This window comes from Orcinus orca, chromosome 14, assembly GCF_937001465.1.
Source record: "Orcinus orca chromosome 14, mOrcOrc1.1, whole genome shotgun sequence".
Classification (NCBI taxonomy): domain Eukaryota; kingdom Metazoa; phylum Chordata; class Mammalia; order Artiodactyla; family Delphinidae; genus Orcinus; species Orcinus orca.
Genome location: NC_064572.1, coordinates 65,670,888 through 65,697,428, shown reverse-complemented (window position 1 = coordinate 65,697,428; position 26,541 = coordinate 65,670,888). Strand labels below are relative to the sequence as shown.

At 47.8% G+C, this 26,541-nt stretch overlaps 1 protein-coding gene across 7 annotated transcripts in view; it reads left to right on the top strand.

The window, feature by feature from the left end:
* The window catches only part of SH3PXD2A (SH3 and PX domains 2A), a 241,687-nt gene that overhangs the window by 71,813 nt on the left and 143,333 nt on the right, over window positions 1–26,541 (top strand). For all 7 annotated transcript variants that reach the window (XR_007471233.1, XM_004265884.4, XM_033421090.2 and 4 more), the window contains one exon: window positions 17,776–17,851. Coding sequence is in view for 5 of the 7 variants with exons in the window: in XM_004265884.4 (XP_004265932.1) it covers window positions 17,776–17,851 (76 nt within the window). In the remaining 2 variants the exon portion in view is untranslated. Of the gene's footprint in view, window positions 1–17,775; window positions 17,852–26,541 lie in introns of those variants that run through there.

Below are 26,541 nucleotides of genomic sequence, written 5' to 3'. Positions count from 1 at the left end.
GCTTATCCTGAATCACAGGCTCCAACGAGAATATCTTCCCCTTGAAAATATTCTTATTTGTAAGAAATAGATGATTAAATAGCTAATTATGTTTGTAAAAAAGATAAAGTTATGCTCTAATGAAGAGAGGACGAGAATGAGGTTTGAAGTACCTCTTTCTCTCTTTCCCTTCTTGTTTTTAGTAACATTTTCTTTGGGATAGCACAAATTTAGTGACATAAGAATACATGTCATATTTTCCAGGGGAAAATTTTATTTTCCATTTTGAACTCTCCTATATTGTTTGAAATTTTGTTACCATGTGTTACTTAACACAAAATGTTTTTGTATATTGCTGTAAAATATTTATAATTATTGCTATAGAAGAAGATTTTTATCTTGGGAGAAATATACCATTTTTTAATGAAAGAAAAGTCTATGCATAGAAGTAAAGAACTTTACTGTGCACACGAACTACTTAGCATCTTGTTAAAATGCAGATTCTGATTCAGCAGGTCTGCCTGGGGCTTGAGATTTTGCATTTCCACCGCACTCTCGGGTGATGATATGCTTAGTCTCAGGATCACACCTTGAGTAGTGAGGGCATCATAGAGTATTGGTAAGATACATTTGAAGCCCTTCTCCATTCCTTTCTTTTTCTTCCTTCTGTCCAAATGTGATCTTTCTCCCCTTTGGCCCTGGCCCTTTGTGACCAGGTGGGAATTTGGCCTGGTGAGGAACGCTGTTCCAGCACTTCCCAGAGGCTGCCAAGGGTAGTGCGGGCTGCCTCAGAGGGATGGTATGCTCTGTCACTGGAGGTGTTCCTGTGAGCGTGAATGGTCATGTGTCAGGGGTGTTGATCCCTGTGTGGGTCGGAGGAGGCGCCTCCCTACAATTCCACCTTGTGCCTCTGTGTGCCTTCTACAAACTTGTGAAACCAGGATCTCAGGTTGGGGCTCATTCACCTGTGCTGACTTTTACGGGTCATCTGGCAAGTCCTCAACCCCACCCTTCTCAGTCCTTCCAGGGGAACACTTGGTATTCTAAATACTGTATGTGTGATTTGGTGGATAGGACGGGGAGGGGGAGGAGGGGTGATGGCTTGGCTTTAGAAATAGTTCAATCATGTAGGAATGTGATGCCTGACTTGATTGGATCTCGGGATGGAGGGTTCTGCCTTTTAGATTGCCTTCCCTCTTTCAATTTGGTTCAACAGACCTTGACTAAGAGCTCCTTTGTATTAGTCAGGACAGGTTAATTGCCGTGTAACAAACTCTCAGGGACTCAATACAATAGAGGTTTAATTCCTGCTCATGTCATAGACCAAAACAAGTTACTAGAGAGCTCTACTCCAGGTAGTCATTCAGGGAACCCAGACTCTCCCATCTGGTGACTCCATTCCCCATGAATCTCTGTTTCCACCCAGCAAGTGTGGGAAGAGAGAGCGTGAAAGATTGCAGGGAGATTTTATGGGTTGCCTGGAGGAGGCACACATCACCCCTGCTCATATTCCATTGGTCAGAATTCAGTCACATGACTGCACCTCCCAGCAAAGGAGGCTAGGAAATGTAGTCTAGCTGTGTGCCCAGCTACATGTCAGACACGGTGATGGACGTTGGGCATACTGAGACACAGTTGCTTACAAGAGGCTCACAGGCTTTTGAAAGGAGGCAGGTGTGTAAACAAATAATTATGATATAGTAGTAAGTGCAGTTCTAGAAGTGTGACCAAACCACAGAAGCAATCTAGAGAAGGGAGTCAATGAGGGCTAAACCTGTGCAAAGGCCTCAGAGGTGGTGGCAGCAAGAGATGGCATGGGGTGGGGCATTCCAAGTAAAACGAACAGAATGTGCAAAGGCACAGAGCTGTGGAACAGCATGTTATGTCCAGGGAGGATGCAGGCAGCCTGTGCAGTACGTGGGGACATGCAGTAGTGGCAGGACATGCGACTGCAGAGGTCAGTCGGGGCAGAGGTCATGAATGGGCTTGTGTCCCATGGGAGGCAGAGAGCCAACAAAGGGCTCGAAGCCGAAATGAAACCATCAGATGGGGGCAGGTTGCAGCAGCGTCAGAGATGGTACGTACTTAGTGCTCTCCTCACCAGAACCTTCAAAGAGGTTTCAAGTGTGTTTTGGTCTCTTGTGCTGTGAAGTGTCTGACAGAGGACGATGTGGGAGGGTGGGCAGGTGACCTACCAAGTCACCTGCTGCAGCAGCGCTCCTGGTGGGAACTCCCTGGGCCTGTGTGGCTTCTGCCAGTTTCACCTGACAGTCAGGTCTCACTAGCAACTTCCAGCAGCTCCCAAGCAGGGGAGAGGCAAGATACAGGAGACAGGAAGATACATACCACCGGAGCCTCTTCACCTTGAAAAGGGTGACCCCGTTTATCAAGCACTTAGGTAAGCCAAGCACCTTGCTTACCTGTGTAATCTCATTCAATCCATACACCACCATGGGGCGGCTGTTCTCACTCACTGCCACCTTACGGATGAGAAAACTGGATCCCAGAGAGGTTAAGTGACTTGGCCAAGGTCACATAGCCAGGAGGGAATAAACTGGAATTCTGACTTCAGAGCCCAGGCATTGCATCACTAACCAGAGTTCTAAAATAATGGTAAAACCGTGCTGAGAGAGGTGACTGCTTCTGATGGCTCCCCCCACGCCTGGCATGCTTTAAAGTGCTTTACATGTACATTTTCTCTTTTCAACTTTGCATTAGCCCTCAGAGAGGAGAAAAACAGGTTTGGCACCATTTCACAGATGAGCAGACTGAGGCTCAGAGAAGTTACGTAGGAATAATTGCATCTTGCAGTTGGTAGCACTTTCTCACGTGTCTTCTCCTTGGATCTTCAACACCCACAGAGGCAGGAGCAGTATTTCGCAGATGAGGCCACTGCCACTCAGAGAGGCCAAGTCTCCTGCCCCAGTTGCCTAGCAAGCCTTGGCAGGCTGGAACTGGAACCCTCCGCTCTTGACTCCCACCCAGTGTGCTTTCTCCAAAGGTGTGGGTCTGCATGGTGGGGGTGGGTGTATGGAATGAGCCTCCTAGGGAGTTTCAGGGGGAGGCAGGGTAGCCACTGGTTTGGACACCTTCTAGGCTTGAGGAGGTCCCCTGGGATAAGGCCATCCTGTACATCCCTGCTTTCTTCCCTCTACATCTCACTGCGGGTGTTGCAGGCTCCACCACGTTAGTGTCACACATGCCCCAGCCAGCTCCCACACACCCGATGAGCTGCTGGGAAAGTCAGAGGCCTCCTCCCCAAGCCCAGCCCCCAAACACCAGCTGGGAAGCTCCTCCGGGGCCCCTAGACACTCACAGCGCCTGGCCAAGGCACCTCCCAGACCAGTCTGTCCCTCATGGTCTCCCTGCCTTTCTGACCTCAGGGCTGTAGGTTCCCAAGCACTTTCCCTGGCCCTGGGGACGCAGGCTAATGCCATAGCAAGAGTGACGCTGATGACCGCAGTGACAGTAATAGCTCACGTGTGGGGGCCCTTAGTCTGTGCCAGGCTCTGTGCCAAGCACTTTATACCTGTTATCTCACTGAATCCTCTCACTCATCCTATCAGGCAGGTTCTATCACTGTCCTCATTCCGCAGATGAGGACACTGGATTTGAAGCCAGATCTGACTAGCTATGTACCATTTATTATTATTCACATTATCCAAAACGTTGTGCAGGCACCGCTGTGAGTTCAGGAAGAGGCTTTTGGGTGGTATATGGGCAAATGCTTTATCTTTTAATAGTGATGTATTGTTTCAGTGTGTGCTGGTGTTAGGGGTTGAAGTCTTATGTTTCCCTCAAATGCATATGTTGAAGCTCTAATCCCCAGTACCTCAGAATGTGACCTTATTTAGAAATAGGGTTGTTGTAGATGTAATTAGTTAAGATGAGGTCATACTGGTGGGCCCCTAATCCAGTGACTGATATCCTTATAAAAAGGAGAAATCTGGACACAGACATGCACACAGGGAGAACACCATGTGAAGATGAAGCCAGGGATAGTGTGATGCTTCCACAAGCCAAGGAACACTGAAGATTGCCAGCAAATCACAGAAACTAGGAGAGAGGCATGGAACAGATTCTTCCTCACCGACCTCAGAAGGAACCAACCCTGCCAACACCTTGTTCTCAGACTTCTGGACTCCAGAACTGTGAGACAGTATATTTCCACTGTGTGAGCCATTCAGTCTGTGGTCTTTTGTTATGACAACCCTAGCAAATTAACACAGTTAGAATATGTGTATATATAATGTGTGTATACACACACACCAATACACTTATGATTTCATAGAGATTATTGCTTTGGATGTGGCTTTTGATAGGCTGAATAATGCTCCGCCACAGAGATATCCACATTCTAATTCCTGGAACCTGAGATTGTTACTTTATGTGGTGAAAGGGGCTTTTTAGATTTGATTAAGGATCTTAAAAAGGGGAGATTATCCTGGATTATCCAGGTGAGCCTAATGTGATCACTAGGATCCCTTATAAGAAGGAGGCAGGAGGGCTTCCCTGGTGGTGCAGTGGTTGGGAGTCCGCCTGCCAATGCAGGGGACACGGGTTCGTGCCCCGGTCCGGGAAGATCCTACGTGCCGTGGAGCGGCTGCGCCCGTGAGCCATGGCCACTGAGCCTGCGCGTCCGGAGCCTGTGCTCCGCAATGGGAGAGGCCGCAACAGTGAGAGGCCCGCGTACCGCCAAAAAAAAAAAAAAAAAAGAAGGAGGCAGGAGAGTCAGAGAAGCAACGAGAGAGTCAATGGAAGCAGAGATTAATGTGCTTTGAAGATGGAAGAGGGGGCCACGAGCCAAGGAGTATGGGTGGCCTCTGGAAGCTGAAAATGGCAAGGAAACCAAGTCTCCCCCAGAGCTTCAGGAAAGAAATGGCTCTGCTGACACCTGGAATTTTAGTCCCTTAGGACTCGTTTTGGACTTCTGACCTCCAGCACCCTAAGAAAATTAATTTGTGTTGTTTTAAGGCACTGAGCTGTAGTAATTTGTTATAGCAGTAATAGGAAACTAATAATCAACAAAAATAAGTATTTAAGTTTTTCCAGAAAGGGACTCAAAGAAAAGTAATAGATAAATCATAGTAGTGATATTGATACCGTGTAGGTAAGGGGGCTTGTACATGTATTTGGGAGACCCTGTCTGTACTGCCCTGCCTTCAAGGGGGAATTGCATCATTTTGGGAAGCCCTGTGTGACCTGAGCTTCACTCCCTTGCTCTGTGTTGTTGAGCAGGTTACCTAACTTCTCTGTGTACCCGCCTCCTCGTCTATAAAACACAGGGCAAATCATACCTACCTTGTGGGCAGCACATAGTAATTCCTCAGTTTTTGCCTCAATCATTGCTCAATATTCTAATCCTCTTTGATTCTCTTAATAGCCCTGAGAGGCAGGCAGGGGAGGATCAATTCACTGATCTTTTTTGAGTGCCCAGCCCCTGCTAGTCACTTGTCTCTGCGTGGTTGGTCATGGTGGGTGCAGAGGCCAGGGCACTTGTGAGGGTGTGACCCATCCCACCCTCGGGTCTCCTTCATCATGAGATCTCGGCTCTGAGAGGGCAGGAACGCTCCTAGCACAGGAGGCTTCTTTATCCATTCATCTGTTGATGGACATTTAGGCTGCTTCCATGTCTCGGCTATTGTAAACAGTGCTGCAGTGAACATTGGGGTGCATGTATCCTTTTGAATTAGAGTTTTCGTCTTTTCCGGCTATATACCCAGAATGGAATTGCTGGATCTTATGGTAACTCTATTTTTTTTTTTTTAAGGAACATCCATACTAGTGTCTGCACCAAGTTACATTTCCACCAACAGTGTAGGAGGGTTCCCTTTTCTCCACAATTGAGGGTTCTCTTTGATTCTGTACATAACTTGCTATTGGTTGTGAATACTGACTTTTTTTTCCTTCTGTCTTTATGCCTTTCATTTCTTTCTCTTGTGTTAATACCTTGGGAAGCATCATTAATACAATAATGGATGGAAGTAGTGACAGTGGGCAACGTCCTTGTTTTGTTCCAGTGTTTCTTCACTGAGGTTTGCTATGGCTAAACATTTTCAGATTAAGAAAGTTTACTCCTATTTCTTGTTTGCTAAATTTTTAAAAAATCATAAATAGGTGTTGAGTTTTATCAAATACTTCATCTGCCTATGTGAGAATGATCATATAGTTTTTATCCTTTATTTGATAATGTGCTAAATTACATTAATAGATTGTCTAGTGATGCACCATTCTTACACCTTGAATGAAATTTAATAGAAATGTAACCCTAATGGTATAATTTCTTTCATTCATTTTATTCATTCAGACTGTGGTAGTCAAGAGACCAGGATCTGGAGCCAGATTACCTGGGTTCGAATCCCAGTTCCACACCTTGATTGTGTGGCCAAGTTATTTAATCTCTCTGTATGTTGGTTTGTTTCTCTGGAAAATAGGGTATTAATAGTACCTACTTCAAAGAGTTGATATGAGAATTAATTGAGATAAGCCAGTGCCTAACACAAACTATTTTCTCAGTAAAAGTTATTTTCACCATCAAACATTTATTGAGCACCTGTTTTATGCCAGGACCTGTGCTAGGTGCTGGGAACTCATAGTTAGGGTAACCACATGACCCCATTAACCAATACAGTCCTGGAAGTCCTGTTTTGTACCTTTTATCCTGATGGAATTATTACCAGCCCTCCCTTTCACTCTCAGTAGTTTCCCAATTTGGATGATAAATTATTTGATCACCAACTGATAGATGAAGAGATTTATGTAATGCGGATGTGGAGGACCTGGCTGGACTTGATTCATAGCTGAGGTTCACTAATGTGAAGCAGAATTGTGGTTGGGGTCAAGGTAGAGGATCTTCAGGGCCCTACAGGCAGCATAAGCCTTTCCCCTGTCTTCTTGTTTGCATTTTTTTCCAACAGGAAATCTGCCGTCGTCATTGTCTTTGTTCCTCTGAATGTCAAAGCGTCTTTTTCCTATGGCTGCTTTTAAGATTTTTTTCTTTCTTACTGATTTTGAGTAACCTGCTTATGATGTGCCTTGGTATAGACTTCTTTATGTTTCTTGTCTTTGGAGTTGAATTTTGGAGGTCTTTGAATCCATAGAAGAAATCACAAATGGAATTTAAAACAAATTTTAAAAAAATTTGAATCCATAGAAGAAATTTTAAAAAATTAAAAAAAATTTTAAAATTTTAAAAAATTAAAAAAAAATTTTTTTGAGCTTTGAACATAGTGAAAATGCAGCATATGAAAATTTGTGGGTCACTGCTAAAGCACTGTTTAGAGAGAAAAGTATATCATTACATGCCTAAATTTTAAAAGAAGGTTTAAAATCAATAATCTAAATTTTCACTTTAAGGAAAAACCCCCTAAGCCTAAATTAAGTAGAAGGAAAGAAATTATGAGAACAGAAACAATAACGTAAAAAGCAGAAAACAGTAAAGAAAACTGACAGAACCAAACGTTGGCTGTTTGAAAAGATTGATAAAATTGATAAACTCCTACTAAGAATAACCAAAGCGAGAAAGAGAGAAAACACAAATTACCCATATCAGGAGAAAGAGAAGATAATTACTTCAGGTAAAATAATAATAAGGGAGTGTTAGTAACAATTTTCTATCAATAAATTCAATAAGACAACATGGACAAATTGTTTGAAAAACTCAACTTTCCAAAGCTTACTCAAGGAGAAAAAAATGTTAAGTGCCTTTACACCTATTAAAGAAGTTGAGGGGGCTTCCCTGGTGGCGCAGTGGTTGGGAGTTCGCCTGCCAATGCAGGGGACGCGGGTTCGTGCCCCGGTCCGGGAAGATCCCACATGCCGCGGAGAGGCTAGGCCCGTGAGCCATGGCCACTGAGCCTGCGCGTCCGGAGCCTGTGCTCCGCAACGGGAGAGGCCACAACAGTGAGAGGCCCGCGTACCGCAAAAAAAAAAAAAAAAAAAAAAAAAGAAGTTGAGGCGCTTCCCAGGTGGCACAGTGGTTGAGGGTCCGCCTGCCGACGCAGGGGACACGGGTTCGTGCCCCGGTCCGGGAAGATCCCACATGCCGCGGAGCGGCTGGGCCCGTGAGCCATGGCCGCTGAACCTGCATGTCGGAGCCTGTGCTCCGCAACGGGAGAGGCCACAACAGTGAGAGGCCTGCGTACCTCAAAAAAGAAGTTGCATTCATAATCAAATACCCTCCTGCAAGGAAAGCTCCAAACCCACATAGTTTCGCTGGTGAATTCTGTCCAACATTCAAGGATGAAATAATACCATTCTTACACTCAGGAGGAAGGAAGAGTTTCCAACTTACTGTGTGAAATCACCATAATCCTGATATCAAAACCTGATGGGGACATTATAAGAAAGGAAAATATCAGAATACCATGAACATGGATGCAAAATTTTTCATTAAAATATTAGCAAATCATGTCTAGCAGTATATAAAAAGGATAATACACCAGAACCAAGTAGGATTTATCTCAAAAATTCAACTTGGTTCAACATTTCAAAACTAATCAGTGTATTTCACCACATTAACAGAATATAGGAGAAAAAAAATGCATCAGTAGATTCAGTAAAAGCATTTGACAAAATTCAGCACTGTTTATAATAATAATTTTTTTAATCCTCAGTAAACTAGAAATCAAAGGAAACGTTCTCATCTTGAGCATCTACATAAAACCTACCACTATCATCATAGTTCATGGTGAAAGTCTGAATACTTTGCTCTTAAGATTGGAATAAAGCAAGAATGTTCTCTCTTACCTCTTTTCTTCAACATTGTATTGGACATTCTAGCTAGTGAAATAAGGAAAGAAAAGGCATACTTATTGGGAAAAGGAAGATGTATAATGACCTTTTTTTTCCTGACATTATTGTCTGTGTAGAAAATGCTAAGAAATCTGCAAAAGACAAAAATACCTACTAGAATTAATAAGTAATTTTAACAAAGTTGCAGGTACAAATTCAACATACAAAAACCAATTGTATTTCTGTATACTAGCAGCAAACAATTGGAAAATGAAGATTTAAAACACCATTAATAATAGCTTCAAAACACATAAAACACGAATGAATTCAATGAAAGATGTGTAAGACCTCTACACTGAAAACTATAATGCATTGCTGAATGAATTAAAAGAAGGTCTAACTAAACAGAAAGATTTACCATGTTCATGTATTGAAGGTCTCAATATTGCTAAGGTAGCTTCTCTCCCTAAATTGATCTATCGAGTCAATGCAATCGCAATTAAAAAGAAATCCCAGGAGGCTTTTAATGTAGAAATTAACCACTTCATTCTAAACCGGGTCTGAAAGTGCAAGGGATCTAGAATGACCAAAACAGTTTTGAAAAAGAAGAAAAATTTTGATTTTAAGACGTAACTAAAGACCTACAGTAATCAAGATAGGATGGTGTTTATGTCAGGATATATCTGTCAGTGGAACAACACAGAGGGTCCAGAAATAGTAAATCCACACATACATAGTTAATTTATTTTTGACAAAGGAGTTAATGTAATTCAATGGGAAAAGAATAGTCTTTTCAACAAGTTGTTCTGGAATGATAGGATATCTACACCCCCAAAAATTTTGAATGGAAGTTTGATATTAAATTTCATTTGAACAGAGAATTCTGCTGAACCCCTCCCCCAGAAAAGATCTGCTAATAAGTGTTTTAGAGGTGCTGTCTGGTCACTCCCAAATCTATTATTTTTATATCTTCATGGGAAAGTTCAGAGTTGTGCCACCATTCTGAGAATCACTAGGTCCCAAAGGTATGATGACCCCTGACTGAGGTGGGCAACTAGCACATGGGCCGAGTACATGGGCAAGGTTGAGAGGCCCATGGAACATAAAAAATAACTTCATTAGGGACTAGGGTACATGATGGTGAATCCTCTCACACAGATCATGACTATGTTCTTAGCTGTACTTTAATTAATTAATTAATTTATTTATTTATTTATTTTTGGCTGCATCAGGTCGTCATTGCTGCGCATGGGCTTTTCTCTAGTTGTGGCAAGTGGGGGCTACTCTTCGTTGTGGTGTGCTGACTTCTCATTGCGGTGGCTTCTCTTGTTGCAGAGCACGGGCTCTAGGCTAGGTGCGCAGGCTTCAGTATTGTGGCACGTGGGCTCAGTATTTGTGGCGCGCAGGCTCAGTAGTTGTGGCGCATGGGCTTAGCTGCTCCGTGGCATGTGGGATCTTCCTGGACCAAGGCTCGAACCCATGTCCCCTGCATTGGCAGGCGGATTCTTAACCACTGCGCCACCAGGGAAGCCCCGGTACAGCCACTTTGGAAGACAGTTTGGCAGTTTTTTACAAAACTAAACTACTAACCATACAATTCAGCAATCATCCTCCTTGGTGTTTAAACAAGTGAGTTGAAAACTATGTCCACATGAAAGCCTGCACATGGATGTTTACAACAGCATTATTCATAATTGCCAAAACTTGGATGCAACCAAGATGTCCTTCAGTAGGTGAATAAACAAGCTGTAGCACATCTACATAATGGAATATTATTCAGTGCTAAAAAGAAGTGAGCTATCAAGCCATGAAAAGACATGGAGGAACCTTAAATGCATATTGTGCATTTTAAAAATTAAAGAATCTATTTTGAAAAGGCTACATACTGTATGATTCCAACTATATGATATTCTAGTAAAGGCAAAACTATGGAGATAGTAAAGTATCAGTGGTTGCTCAGGTTTGTGGGAAGAGGACGAATAGGTGGAACACAGAGATTTTTTAGGGCAGTGAAACTATTTTCTGCGATACTGTCATGGTGGACACACGTGATACATTTGGCCAAACCCCTAGAATGTACAATACCAAACATGAACCTTAATGTAAACTATGGACTTTGGGTGATAGTTATCTGTCAGTGTAGCTTCATCAATTGCAGTAAATGTGCTGCTCTGCTTTGGGATGTTGATGGGGGGAGACCAGGAATGTGTGGGGTCAGGGAGTATATGAGAACTCTCTGTACTCTCCGCTCAATTTTGCTGTGAACTTAAAACTTCTCTTTAAAAAGTCTGTTAAAGAAAAGAAAACAACTTATACAGAGCTACAGTAATCAAGATGGCATCCTACAGACCTAGGATAGACATATAGATCAAAGGAATAGAATTGAGAGTCCAGGAATAAACCCGTACATTTATCCTGAACTGGTTTTCTGCAAGGTCACCAAGACCATTCAAAGGGAAGGATGCCTCCTCTTGTGGGCAATGAGATGAACATGTACAAAAAGGTTTCAAAAGAGTATGTGAAATACTGAAATAGGGATACCAACCAGGAGTGCTGTTGGAATTCCAAGAGAGGTGGTGTGACCTTAGGCTGGGATAGTCAAAGGCTTCCCAGAGTAGATGTCGCCTGATAAGGCCATCAAAGAAGAAAGGGAATGGGGAAGTACATTTCAGACCACAAAGGATGAGAACTTTAAGAAAAGTCACACGTATCGTTATTGTCCCTCTCTGTTTCCGTGATTCTCCCTGCTGTGTCCCCGCATCTAACACAGGGCCTGGTGAGCCCTAAGTCAGTAGGATGGACAAACCAATTCTGAGGTTTCCCGTGATCTCTCAGAGTTCTCAGGGAGATGGAGTGACCTTGCCTCTTTGTAAGGGGAATCTCTAGATCAGGGAACCCACCAGCCTCTTGTAGTAACTAACGTTCCCTTTGTTCCTGAGCTGGAAATGGTCACAAGCATTGGGGCCCCAAAACTGGAGTTGCTGGGAACTCCACCCTCTCAGAAGGGCGAGGAGTCGGCCTCTTGGGTTACAGATGTGCCCCAGCTGGGCCCGGGGTCCACCCTTCTCTCTCCCCAGTGTTTATTGCTGCTCAGCCCTGCCCATGAAGAGCTGCCGAGTCAGCGTTCTCTGGCTGGGGCCAGCTCTTGACCGAGCTGTCCTGTATCTCTCGCACTATCCACCCCTTAGATAAACAGCCTGGCGTCCTCCACACGCTGCAGAGTTCTGACATGCTTGCCGAGGGCTCCCTTAGCCAAATGCCTCTCACTCTAAGAAGGACCCTGGCAACGGGCCCTGCGTTTCCTCCAGCCCGGCTCAGGCCCTTGCTGGAGTGACAGGAGAATCCACTTCCTGCCCGAAAATGTGGCTGCAGCAGAATTCTCTGCGGGGCAGAGCTTCCTTTCTCACTGCCCACACACCCAGGCTTCCTCCTCGGGGAAGGTCTGGGCAGCCTCTTCATCAGACAGCTTCCCTCAGCCTTTCATGTGACTTTTCTCTATCAGACCCAGTCCTGCCAATTAGGCGCCCACCAGGTTACAGAACCCACTTCGCGGCCTGCCCGGCCCCCCAGGTGGGGTGACGTTTGGACTGTGTGTCACACGTGGCCGCACGGGTTTATCCCACCGCCCACCACTCTGCCGTACTGCGCACGCGCCACTTCGCTGAATGGGGCAGATTTGCGGGCCCCGCCGACTGAGTAAACTCAGCTGGCCGCCTGTATTTGGGAGCCAGGGGATTGGCTTTTCTTGAAATGTCACCTGTGGGCAGAGAAAATGTCACCAACATCTGGTTAGCAGTGCATCGTCTTCCTGTGGCCAGTGGGCCCTGGAGGTAACAGGGAGGACAGATGCCTCCCTGTTATCTAGTGGGGGGATCAGGTGACAGGTGTGCTAAGAGCAGCACCTGAAGGCTCCGGGTGGAGGGTGGCAGGTCAGCTGGGCGCTCACAGCTCTGGAGAGAGCCCGTTGACCCAGTACTTTTAGCAGATGGGCTTGTCGTGGCCTCAGGGGGCCCAGACTAAGGCAGAGGTGGGGGAAGAGGAATATCTGTTACAGAAGGAGGAGGTGGGAGACAGCCCAGCTGCAAAGCATCCTCAAAAGGCCTTTTGAGGAAAAACTCAAATCCGCAGGGCTATCAGATGACCCTTGCCTTCCAGGAGGCACGTGAACCCACGGAGAGGTTCAGGCTGCTCTTGGCAGGGAAGGTACAGGGAACGTGACCGTCACTCCGCCAAGACAGAGCTAGCTTCACCTCCTACAGGGAGTCTTCCCTGACCTCTCCCTTCAGGTCCCACAGAATCCTTTACATATAGCCTCACCATTCCCCGCCACTCCAAAACTTGCTTGTCAGTCTCTAGCACCAAAACAAAGCTTCACAGACTTCTGGGTAGGGCCCAGGAAACTGCATTTTTAACAAACACCTCCCCTCCCCCAAGGTGTCAGGTATGGGCAGACTTAAAACTACATTTTGAGAACCATCTTGCTCTAGAGCAGCCTGTCCAATAGAAATATAATATGAACCATATATATAATTTAAATTCTTCTAGTAGCTACATAAAAACATAAAACAGGTGAAATTAAAGTATTTTTACTTAACCTGATATATCCAAAATATTATCATTCCAACATGCAATCAATACAAAAATTGTTAATGAGATAGTTCACGTTTTTTGGTTTGTACTAAGTCTTCAACACCTGGTGCATATTTTAAACTTACAGCACGTCTCTGTCCGGACGGGCCACATTTCAGGTGCTTAATGGCCACATGTGGGTAGTGACTGCCATATGAGACAGTTCTAGGGCTTTGCTACTGTGGTCCATAGACCAGCAGCTTAAATTATTTCTAGCCCCTAACAGAGGGCTGGCATCTAGATGGCACATAGCAAATGTTTTGGGAGGAAAGGAAGGACTGCATGAATCTTACGTGCCCCTGTCCACTTCTCTGGGCACCACCATCCCTATGCACTGTTAGTGAGAATCTCAGAATCTTATGTCTGAAAAGGAATTCAGGAGTCAGAGAACAAATGTATGTCAGAGCTGATAAGAAACTTAAAGTTTCTTTTTTTTTATAACTTTTTTTTTAAAGGCTTACCATTTATTTATATATATATTATATATATATATTTATTGGCTGAGTCGGGTCTTAGTTGTGGCACGCGGGGTCTTCGTTGAGGCATGCAGGATCTGTCATTGCAGCACACGGGCTCTTCATTGTGGCACGCGGGCTTCTCTTTAGTTGTGGTGGACGAGTTCTTTTCTCTCTAGCTGTGGCGCACGAGCTCCATGGCTCATGGGCTCTGTAGTTTGCAGCACGCAGACTCTCATTGAGGTAGGCAAGTTCAGTAGTTGTGGCGCGTGGGCTCAGTAGTTGTGGCACGTGGGCTTATTTGCCCTGCAGCATGTGGGATCTTAGTTCCCCGACCAGGGATCAAACCCACGTCCCCTGCATTGGAAGGCGGATTCTTTACCACTGGACCACCAGGGAAACCCCAGGAACTTAAAGTTTCTGTAGCCTAACTCCTGCCAGCCCCAAAGAGATAGGGCAATTTGGGTAAGTCCGTCAGCTTGCAGGGCACAGCAAGCCACTTGCTTTCAGGAGAAAAGAGATCTGATGAGGGCAAACCACTCTACACGGGGCATGAGCTGGGCCTGCCTTTCTCCTCCTCATCTCTGTGTTCTTCTTCAGAAATCCTGTGAAGCTGCTGTTTCAAGGCCTCAGGCCTGGCCTTCAACGTATTAGTTATATCCATGTATTTATCTTCAATCTTCTTCCAGAAAAGATTTAAGGCACCTATAAATTTGCATAGGTTTCAATGAGATGAAACAAAAAATAGAAAAAATGTTAAGAAAGGTTCATAGGTACATGGAAAGGGTGTTCACGCTGATATTACATGTAGTAGCGAATATCCAACAGTAGAGATTAGGTAAATCAACCATGACCCACTCAAGCCTTCAAACGTTCTGCCTCACAATTAAGAACGCTGATATGGATCAGTGGCTATTCATTGACCACAGAAGGAACTAAATCTTTGGGGGATGACATACAAGGCTCCCCACAATTCACCCCAACCCACCGTTGTAGCTTGGTCTTCCACAGTTCCCCCCAACTCTCCACACTGAAGTTCTTATGTTTCCTGAGCAGGAGAACATCTCACATATTTGTGATTTGATATAAGCAGTTCTTGAGCTTCAAATGCATTCTTCGTCCAGTCTCCTGGTGAATTCATATCCATTCCTTAAAATCGACTTCAAGTGTCACCTCCTCTGTGAAGTCTGCCCAGATATTCTCAGGCAGAGTTGGACATTCACCTTGCCCAGAACTCCCTGCTAGTTTGGCATCTATCATAGGTCATTAGTATTACTTGTTCATGACTCTGCCTCCTGCCTCAGTTCGTGACTACCCCAGGGGCAATGGCTCTGCCTAATTCATCTTCCATTCCGTTTGGGATGAGATGTGGGACAGGAAGCAAATGTTCCTTGAATGAATGGATAATGAACTAACGAACAGACCCCTCTTGTGGCACCTATCGCTTTCTACCTTGTATTGTCTTTGGATACCTCATCTCTGTTCCTGGATTGACAAATCTTCCAGGACAAGAACAATGTGATCCATTTTTGCATCCTCTACCACAGCCTGCCCTAATGCCTACTGTTTGAATAAACGAGCAAAACTCTAGTTAAAAAAAAAAAAAAGAAAGAAACAGTGCCGATATGGAAGTAGTCACTGACGTGGGACGATGTCATTACACACTGTAATGAGAGTACTTGATGAGCTTATTTTATCTACATACATGTAAGAACATCTGGAAAGGATATATATCCCAAATATTAATGCTTCTTTTTCAGGGGGAAGGATTATGAGTGATTCTTGCTCTCCTTTTGACCACCTACTGCTTCTGTAATTTCTAGTTTTTCCCCTCAATGAACATGAATTACTTATGTAATATAGAAATAAAATTTACAAAATAGAATATGGGTGAGGAAAATGGGGAGAGGAGAAAATAAGAGTTTTACTCCCTGTAGAATTTATTTGAAAATCTATTGATTAAAAAAAATCCTGGGCTTCCCTGGTGGCGCAGTGGTTGAGGGTCCACCTGCTGATGCAGGGGACACAGATTCATGCCCCGGTCCGGGAAGACCCCACATGCCACGGAGCGGCTGGGCCCGTGAGCCATGGCTGCTGAGCCTGCGCGTCCAGAGCCTGTGCTCCTCAACGGGAGAGGCCACAATAGTGAGAGGGCCGCATACCGCAAAAAAAAAAAAAAAAAAAAAAAATCCTAAATACAGGTTTATAGTGTTATGGCCCATTATCCATATTTACACATAGCAGGCAATTATTAAAGGTTGGAGAGGTGGACTTATAACATTGGGGTTTGAAAACTCATGAGCCAGCTTTTGTTAAATCTTAGACTGTGTTCAGGGAAGTGAAAATTAATAACAGTGCAGTCACTGTCTTGTTTTGAATGGAATCTGACAATGACCCGCCCTTCACGTGTGGGCTGTAAATAGCTTGGGTGTGTTGGATCTTGATTGTGCAAGAGAGGATCCTAAAATCATGCTGTAGAGCTGGGTGAGTGCGTGGGTAGATGGGAATATGCACACATGTGCACACGTACATATACTACACGTGTCAAATCTAGCGTAGGACCACATTGCACCACCTCCAAGGCAGCACTTTGGTCCAAGCCAATTAATAGGCTTCTGACTGGTGTCCCTGCTTCCTCGCTGTGGCCCAGTCACTTCCCCGTAGCTCGAGCCATCCTCTCCATGCTCCGGGCCCCACCTGGATCTCAGTGCCTATACCTCGACTCCAGCCTCCACCCCACTGGCCCTTCCCCTGCCCGGAACGTTCTCCCCCTCCGCTGTGGCTCGCTTCCTCACCTCCTGCCCGTCTCTGCCGAATTGCCATTGATTTGTGAGGCCTTCCACACCACTCTGTATAAAATAACTGTTCCTTCCTGTTCTGCCCCACCACCTTATCCTACTTCATTTTTCTTCATAGCATGTATCCCCCCAACACAGTACTTATTTGTTTACTGTGTGTCTCCCCCCAACTAGAATGTAAACTCCCTGAGGGCAGGGACTTCGTCTCTTCTCTTTACTGCTATTTTCTTAGTGCTCTCAGTAGACGCTCAATAAGTGTTAATTAATATTCAGAAGAAGGAATGGACTGCAGATGTCATGTGACGGATCTTCCTCATTTTACTGAGGAGGCGCCTGAAGCCCCACTGAGAAAGCTTGCAGCCCGGCCCAGGGTCACACAGCTGGGCCCGCGGGGCTAGATCCCACTCTCCATTCTGCTCCACCTCCTGCCCGCCCACTCCTTGGAAGGGAGGCTAACCGCTCACACGCACAGGGGCTGTGGCTTCGTCCATTCTGTCTCTTGTGTGTTTTTCCAGTTTATACAGAATTTCAGCCCAGAATAGCAGAAGAAAAAACAGCTGTTCTTCCAGAACCCTGGAAACTCTTCCAATGGGTCTGTCCCTGGAAAAACAGCAGCGGTTCTCAGGGTGGGAATGTAGGAGACGGAGGAGGGGGTCTTCCAGCAGTTGGGGGCAGTGGGCTGGATTTGGTTTTGCAATTAAAATAACATCTGGGTCTGTTTCCGCAGAGCGGTTCTGGAAGGTGGGTGGTCTGTCTGAAGCATCAGGTGGGGCCTTCCCCATCCTGGCCCCGGGGGGTATTAGGATGGCGGGTGACTGAAGGGCTCACCCAGCATATGACGTATGAAAACAACTGGGTCCGGAGAAGTCTCTGGAAACCCCATCTGCAGCCTGGCCTGAAATCTTGCTGGTCCCTACCCTGGCCTCACTCCGGGTCATGTCTGGACACCTCCCTCTACACCCTCAGGCCTCCTTGAGATTGTTCAGACTCCCCCTTTGATGCGTAGAGAGCTCTGGCATCCTCCCACTCATGCCCCATGTGGTTTGTTAATTGTCTGTGAAATGAGGGATTTGAGGCATTGCTCATCCGTGTGAGGACAGTGGGGCCCTGGAGCAGTGGAGCGGAGTGGGGAAGGGACTGTTCCAGTCTTCTGAATCCTGTTCCTCTGTCTGGCTCCTCAGATGCAGCTTTTGGATAAGTTTCCCATCGAAGGTGGCCAGAAGGACCCCAAGCAGAGAATCATCCCCTTCCTCCCAGGTAAGCTTTTCATGGCCTCACTAATGGGATGGGGGACACCCTGAAGAGGGACATTCTGTAGGCCAAGAAAAGGCTGACTACTACACCAGAAATTCTGGGCCAGGTGGGCCTAGCAATCTGCGTGTTAACAACGCCCAGGGGATCGGAAGCCCCTGATTTTGAAGGCCATTATCTTCATAGGGGCCTCTCCCACCACTCCAGGGCCACCTCTGCTCACCCCGGGCTGTGTAGCGTAGGAGGAGTTTCTCAGGCTCTGGGACTTTGGTTTCCTTTTTACAAAAAGCATGGAGAGATCAAGTTCTCCTTTGAAAGGATGAAAAACTGCAGGCTGAACTCTTTCCACTGGCTACCATTGTAATCACAGGTAACCTTAAATCAAGCACACGTCCCCTCTCAACCTGCTCGAGTCCTCCTGGCACCATTATCCAGCTGAGGCTCTGACAGCTTAGGAAACATGGCCTGTGACTTGGCAGAGTTAGGATTTGAAGCCGGGTCTGTCTGGTCATAAAGGCCATTAACCATCACAGCATTTTGGAACATGTTTAAGGCAATTGATTATGATGTGGAATCTAGAGGGAATCTCCTCAGGTGTGTCATAACCTGCTCTTACTGTGACGTCTTCAATCGGTGTTGGAATTTATCGCTTACAAAGTGCCTTTTACTTTGTGATCGTATACAGATCTCCACACTGAGGCATGCCTTGTGCTTTCTGCTTGAGGGATAAAGATGTTGAGGTTCAGAGATGTTAAGTAACTGCCCACAAAAGTGGCAGAGCCGAGGTGTGAACTTGGTCTCCTGCTCCAGACTGGGCTCTTTGCCCTGACCTGTGGGGGTGGTGCTGCTTCCTGGGTCTCCACATCCCCTACCTGTCCCCAGGCTAGTGAGTTGGGCTGGTTCCCAGGGGACCCTCCCTCACAGTGGTCTTCACCCTCCATTCCTGCTGGGCCTGGACCTCCCCGGACATCAGCTATCAGTGGGACCATCGCGAGAAGCAGGTCTGCATCTCATTAATCCCTGGCATGCAGCCAGCGCATGGTTAATACCTGCTTGTTGACTTGCAAACCTACCTACGGGCAGCCCCCCCAGAGAGTGGCTCTTCCCTGAAGGTACTCCTCGTGCACCCCCATCCTCAAAAACAGTGAAAGACAAGAGAAGGCATTGCCGCCTGCCCTCCGAGTCTTATGCTAAAGTTGGAGAGAATCAATTTAGCTACAAAGAACTTCTAAATCCTCCAGTTCAGATAAGACCAGAATGAGTCAGTGGGGGTGTAGGGAATCTCGGCCCCGGACCCCTTCCATGGAGGCAGAGGACTGCCTCTCTGTTCCTGGCCTAGGAGTTAACGTGGGGGACTTTTGCACCCCTGCCTGGCTTTCTGCTGAGTCTCAAGGGAATTTGGAACGACCAACACCCAGGTTTGTAATGACCTTAGATGTTGCTCCAGTACAGTCCAGGTGGTCCTCCACCAAGGACCCGGGAGCCCAGCTAGGATGCTGTGGACACAAGTCCGAGAGCCAAGGATGTCAGTGCCCAGCCCTGGTGCCGGCCTCTGGACTCGGCCTCGGGGTGTGAAGGCTGCCTGTTGCTCTAAAAGAACCAGCTTTCCCCCCATTCGTGGCCAGCGCTCCAGGGAGAGACTGCCTCACTATCATTCACTCGGTGGGTGTTTATGAGGGGCTCAGCCTGTGCCAGGCCCAGGAATAAGTGCCCAGGGCCGGGGAATGTGGTGGCCTGGAGAGTCCAGGGAGATCTGGATTTGTTTCCTTCATCTAAAGGAACCCTTGGGCTAGTGAGAGAGACAAGACCTACTCCCTAATCAGAGAAGCTCTTAAGGCAAGATGTGACCTTCTCCACCACTGTGAAATTCCAATTTTGATGGAGAAGGAGCTCATTGTGAGCCCGAGGCAGCAAAAGCCTCCTGAATGAGGGGGACCTGGAGCTGACCTCGAAAGATGGGTGGGGTTGGGTGGGGTGAAGTACAAGGCTCATGTCCTGCTGCTACCACAGTCCAAAGTCCCAAGAGTCATACTGTGTGGCTTCACCCCGGAAACTCTGACTCTGTTGGTTACCAATTGTATTGCCTTCTCTGTGCCTCAGTTTTCTCATCTGGAAAATAAGAATGAAAACATATCTGCTTCATGAGGCAGGATTGAGACCTCTCTGAACTTCAGTCTCCTCTTCTAGAATTGTGGTGGGGATTAAAAGAGTTCATGTAAAGTGCTGTGCACAGTGCCTGTTCCATAGTAAAAGCTGAATAAATGGCAGGTGTTAATAAAGTGCTGCCCACCCTGCCATCCCTAACTCCTGGGAAAAGCCACAGGACCTTGCCCCCATAGAGACGTGACCTGTGCATAGTGGGTGATATTGTCTAGAGGACTGCCCCCCTCCAGTCCCATCCTAAAGGAGGTTTCCTTTTCCCCTGCTTTTCTGTGTTTCTCCCCTTCCTTCAGTGGGGCTCTCTTTCCAAAGCTTCCCTTTTGCTCACTTGCTCTCCAAGACTTCGGAATGGACATTGCTGGCCATCTGGAATCCTACCCTGAGACTCCCAGGCCCTGTTCCTGGCTTTCCCCTCACCCACTAGGAAATACCAAACCCTTTCATACTTTACTCAGTCCTTAGCTTGGACAAGAAGGAAGGAGATTGAAGAAAAACAACCCAATATAAGCAGAACCGAGCAAGCAAGGGCTGAGTGGGCATGAGGGTCCCCAAGCCATCCCACAACCCTGAGTCAAAGGGGCTCCCCTGGGAGGGGAGGGTTTCAGAGAAGGGCAGTGATGAACATTGCCTGTCTTAGGTCGGGTTCCGAAAAGCAGAGCCTGAGACGAGGATTCTTAGGCAAGTTGACTTTTGAGGGCTGCTCTCCAGTGAACATCCTGGGGCAGTGAGGGAAGCAACACAGGGAAGGGGAAGACACTGGGCCAAGATGTGGGTTCAGCTAAGTCTGGCCTCAGCCTGACCCCATGAGGAGTTCTGGAGGGCGGACGGCACCACAGAGTTGTCCCGTCTTAGGGGACAACTTTTATACTCCCCATAGCAGTATGATCTGTGAGCAGCCCCCTCTCCCAGAAGTGTGAAATATGGGCAGGTGCTCCTGAGGGCCGAGGGCGTGTCCCTGGAGAAGGGGCAGCTGTGAGCCCTTAGTAGCCGACACGCACAGAGCGCGGGGTGGGAGCATCCAGACAGGGCACCTGCAGGTACACGGCATTACCTGACACCAGCTTGAGTCTCTGTCTCCACCTCCCTGCCTTTGGAGAGCTGTCTGCAGGCACCTGCTGGTTCCCCCAGGCTAAGCCCTGGCAGCAGTGACTTTGGCAGAACCTCAGAGAGCTCAAAGGCACTGAGGTAATCCAGCAGCCTTTGCTCCTGCAACCCGGGGAGGTTAGCAGCCAGCCTCAGGAACAGCTCTGCCAGCACTTTGGCCGGGAATTGCCGAGCAAGGGAAACCGAAGGGGAGGAAGCGGAGAGCGCCTGTTGCCTCCAGGGGAGCCTCGGTTTTAGCTTTGGAGGTGACGGGATGTGATGTGCATTTCTGCAGCCCGGGCCTGGGGTCTGGGGGTGTCTTTGGAGCGTTAGGCCAGCTGCTTTGCTTTGGCTCACCTGGCTGCTGGCTCCTGCTTGGGAACTCATGGACGTTTAGCTGGTGGAAATGACAGAGAAAGCAGAGGAACTGAGAGAAGAGAGGGAATCTGAGGCTCACCTGGTTACACGCTTGCTCATCTGACAGAGTCCTGACTGTCTTCATTTAATTATGAATCTAAAAAGATTGGTTATTTGATTTAAGTCACAGTAGTTTTTTAAACTTTACTTTGAAATAATTATAGATTCATAGGATATTGCAAAACTCCTAGGCACTCTATATTCCTCCCCTCCAATTCCACTACCAAAGTACAGGGTAGGTGGCATTATTCCCAATTTAAAGCCAGGTCAAATCACTTTCCACCATCATGTAGCCACTGAGCTGTGTACCCATTGCCCAGCTTCCCCCGGTGGTGATACCTTATGTAACAACCGTACCTTATCAAACCCAGGAAATTGATATTGGCACAACTCAGTTACCTACAATTACAGACCCAAGTAATTGATTTTTTTGGTAAGGAGGTAGAGAGGGCCAGTAAGCAAGCATGCCAGCTGGTCTTTAGGAAGGAGACGGTAGATTGACAATAGTCCCTGAGAAGTTCCACTCCCAGGCCTGACCGCTTGGCATTCCCACCTCCAACAGAAAAGCAGGGGTGAACCTTGTTTTACATTAAGGCTTATTCCTGAAAACTTCCATGAAATTTTGCTCTTTGGGACAAATCACATCATCTTTTAGGTGTCCTAAATGCTATTCTTTTTTAAAGAGGTACATGAGAAGTCCTTTTGCATAGTAGAGCATTCTTTTTTTTTAAGTCATTCTTTTTTTGGTTTATGTATATTTTCATAATTGGGGGCTTCTTCTGAGTTTGCTGGAAACAGGGCAGACCCGGAGCTCAGAGATTGGGCAGTGGTGTTGACCCCAGTGGGAGCACAGCTAGTCCACCGACTGGGAAAGGTCTGAGATTTTACCCTATTTGCAAACCAGTTAAGTTAGCTTAACTCCAGTTTCGTGGATGCCAGCTGAAAACACGAGACTCCTGGGTCAAAGACAAAAGACTTCATGATGGCATAGCAAGCAGCATGAGTATTGCCTCCAAGTCCCATAGGGCATGACCCCATGGGCCCAGAGCAATGCCTGCACATGCAGTGGGTTGCATTATAGGAGAGGAACCAGATCTTCAGGAGCCCACATCTTTTATAATGGGCGGTAAGCAAACCTACCCCTTTTGCTCTGGAGAGAGACTATCCCAGTCTCCCAAGGCTCTATGCAAACCTGCTGTTTGCTCCAGAGCAAGTGGCTCCCTGCCCCTGTCTTCTAAAGCTGTTTGCTATACAAACACCTTTGAAAAGATAATTCAGGACAAAAGGCGGTGAGTGCTTTGTTGACAAGACATGCAGAAATGCAAGAGAGCCAGAGAGACTTGTCTTACAACAAGTGTATCTGGTGCTTTTTGGGGTCTCCTGCTTTTGGGAGAGGTGGACAGAAGTGAAGTCTTTAGGACACTGGGCCAAGCATGATGGGGTCAGCAGCCTCTCAGGGCAGCCTACTGTTTACATGGAACTTTCTGCCTTGTTTTAGAAGACTGTTGTGGAAAATCCATCTCCTGTCGCCCATCCTGGGATTGGAGTAGATTTCCTGTATATCTTGACTTTGCCAGCCCAAGGAGGCTCCCTGGGAGGAAATGGTCATTACAGAGTGAAGAAGAGTGTGTAGCTGCTGATGTAAAAAGCAAACCACTGCGACCAGGGACCAAAGGGCTTCAGAAGCCAGGCAGCGGAGCAGAAAGAGGTGGACTCACTTGGCAAAGGCTGCGCGAGGTCTCCTCCCACTCGCAAGGCATCTGTGTCTCTGTGCTGACTGGTACTGGGCCTCTGAGCTTCCAGAAAGCCCCTTCAGCCTAATAGCAGTCAGTCCCACCCACAGGTATACATACTCCTGGGTTGGTGAGGCTCGGAGAAGCTAGATTGCTTAGGAGGAAAAGTGAACCCATCACCTTAATCTAAGAGGTGCAGCCAGCTTGCAGGCAGCCTCGTGACCTCACAGGCTTAGAGGGGTGTATTTTTAGAAAGCAAGCATGCTTCGTTCTTTGGTACCAGCTCACCAGTTTACATACCGGCCCCTTAGTGGAGAGGCAGTCTGGAGCCCCAGCGCAGGAGGGTGCTGGGTGAATTGCAAGCACGGTCTCCAGGTCCTTCCTCTCTCTGCCCCCCAGAGCCCTGTGCAGCAGATCCGGTGTTTGTTCCAGCACAGAAGGAAGCAGTGGGGGAGGGATGTCTTTAGCTAGAGCTGGTCCATGGTGTCGGGGAGAGCTGGCCCTCTCCCTGGGCTGTAGGCAGTTCTGCTTGTCCCCACCAGGCCTGAGAAAGCCCTCTCCAAAGTGCCCGGGAGGCCATAAGGGAATCAGTGGCTCAGAGATGCTGGCAGGTGCTACAGTCCCCAAGGGAGAGGACCTGAGAGGTTTCTGAGCCCCACTGATGACCTGGGATGGCAAGAAAAGGCAAACCTACGTGATGAAAGAGAAAAAATAGGGTCTGCTGGTAATGCCAGGGTTTTCAAAAGATCAACAAGATTATAGGCCTGAGAGGTACCGTGTGCTGTTTTAAAGGCAACTTGCCTGTAACCTCCTCTGGAAGTGCTAGGTCTTCTCTTGCTGTAATTACTGCCCCCACCTCCCCAAATCATTCTCTCACTCTGTAATCTGGGGCGGGTGGTTCCCAGGGCCTGTTCTTGGCATCCGGTTCTGAACGCTACATGGGAGAGCTGCATGTGTTCGTGCCTGCCGCGGGTATTAATTGAGCACCTACTACACGCCAGGCCCAGCTGTAGGCACTGGTGATGTAGCTGAGAACAAGGTAATCTGGGCCACTCTTCTCAGGAAGTTCACCTTCCAGTGGGGGAGTCAGGAAGCACACGAACAAGTAAGCAATTTCCAATAGTGCTAAGTGCCAGAAAGAAAAATAGCCAGGTCTTGTGGCTGGGGCATCTGAGATTAGGTGGCCCAAAAAGGCCGCTTTACAGAGGTGACACCTGAACTGAGCCAGGCGTGGGCAGATCAGCGCTCGGGGTGCCAGGCTGAGGAGCCAGCCAGCTAAGTGTGACTGAGCATGGACGTTTAAGAACAGCAAGAAGTGTGTGAAGCAGGTGGGGAGTCTAGGGGGTGAGTGGCCGCAGCGAGCCGGGCAGACAGGAGTTGTGGAACCATGGAACTCCAAAGCATGTCTTCTGTGGCAAAGAGACGGCTCCACACGCGTGTGTAAGCTGTGCCACTCAGCCCAGTCACGGGCATCGGGGGTCGGTTTCCTCGTCTACCAAATGGGTTAATCATGGTTTGGGACGGTGGTCCAAGCGTGTTATGCCTACAACGCGCTGTGTGAACTGCAAAGGGAGAGGCGCCAGTGCTGCAAGCCTGGTGGCTCGGCTGCAGGGCACGTGGGTTTCCTTTGCGCTGCCCTGTGCCTGCCCGCCCTCTCTGTGCTGAGGCTGCTCCACAGTTCAGCCCTGACTGCACTTCCTGCTGCCCCTTCCTTCCCTGTGGTAACTTGCGAAGCTGCAAGGAGATTCTGTCTGAAGGGCTGATGATCCAGGTGGTTGATTGGGGCTGAAAGATGGGAGGAAGCTGAGCGCCCCTGGACCCGACGCCGTGGTAGCAGAGCAGGGTCACGAGCTTTGCAGCTCTCAGCTCCAGGGCTGCCGGGTCTCGCTGGGAAGAAGGAGCTTTGCTGGAGGCGGCCACTCAAGGGCCCCTTTTACTTTTGAAAGTCAGTGTGGATCAGGCCCCCTAGTCCTTCCCCCGTGTCATCCCCCGAGTTCAAGACCAGGGAAAGAGTCAGGTCACTTCGTGACCACATGCTATGTGCCTTCATTGTCCAGAGATAATTCTAGAAGGGAATCAGCTTCCTGCATGCCCACCCCAAACCCTCAGCCCCGAATGAAGTGTATCCTGGGGTATCTTCCACAAGAAGCCTCTGATCTAAGCAGAAATGTGTTCTTTTCATGGTCTCAGTCAATCTGCCTAATTTAATGTGCAGAAAAATGTGCCCTGGATGGGGAGCCAGGATGCTGGACTCCAGCGTAACTCTTGCTAATCACTGTGGCACAGCATTGCATACGTTAAACTAGAGTTCCATAGAGCAACCAGGGATCTTCTCTCCCATTGGCAAAGTCACCAGAGGCCAGTGATTTCGAGTCTCTGTGACATTCCTGATCTCCCCTATGCTCTGACCCTTGGAAATAAGTTGTTTGCTTACCTGATGCCCAAACATCCTTTTTCAGGGTCAAATCCTTTCACTCCTGCTTCGCGGGCACTCAGGTGTGCCCCAGGAGTGGCACTGTCCGTAAATTCACACTCAGGTGTGGATTACTGTCAGGTCAGTTACCTGAGCTCAGGTGTGATAGAGGTGAAACAGCAAGAGGGCAGCTGGGAGAAGGAAGCAGGGGCTGGGCCCCCGGGGGCACCTTGAGAAGCCTGGTCGAGGAGGCTGTGTGAGCTTCCAGCACGGCTGCCACACAGGACCAGGCCGTGCCATTGTCACGGGCCAAGCTGAGGGGTGAGGATTCGTCCTAGGCGTGGCGAGAGGTTTCTGAAGGTTTTAGGCCGAGGCCCTGTGATCGGATTTCTGTTTCTAAAGGATCCCTCAGCTGAGCTTGTGGGATAGACTGGAAGGGAAAGGGAGCAAGCCTGGGGTAGGGAGCCCCATGGAGGCTGGACAGGGCATGACAAGAGAGGAGGGTGGCTTGACCCGGGCTGGGCAATGGTGTGGAGGGAACTAGATCTGAGATGTATTTTAGAGGAACAGCCAGGAGGCCTCACTGATGGATTGGAGCTGGGGGTGAGAACGACAATGCCCAGGTTCTGTGGGGGGCAGCCCTGCCCGAGATGCGGACCCAGTTTTCCCAGGACCTTTCCCCTAGCTCCAGCCTTGGACTTCACCCTGGGGGTGAAAGGAAACTTCCTCCCTCCTCCCTGAGGTGCTGAAGCCTTTGGCACGTGTGAAAGGTGCTTTGTGGTGGGGAGTCCCACCACCAGCCTCTCTCCCCAGGAGACTCCGGGCACTAGGCGCTCTGGCTTCTGGGTCCAGGGGGGTAGGAGGGGTGGCAGGGGTAGTGGTGGTGCAGG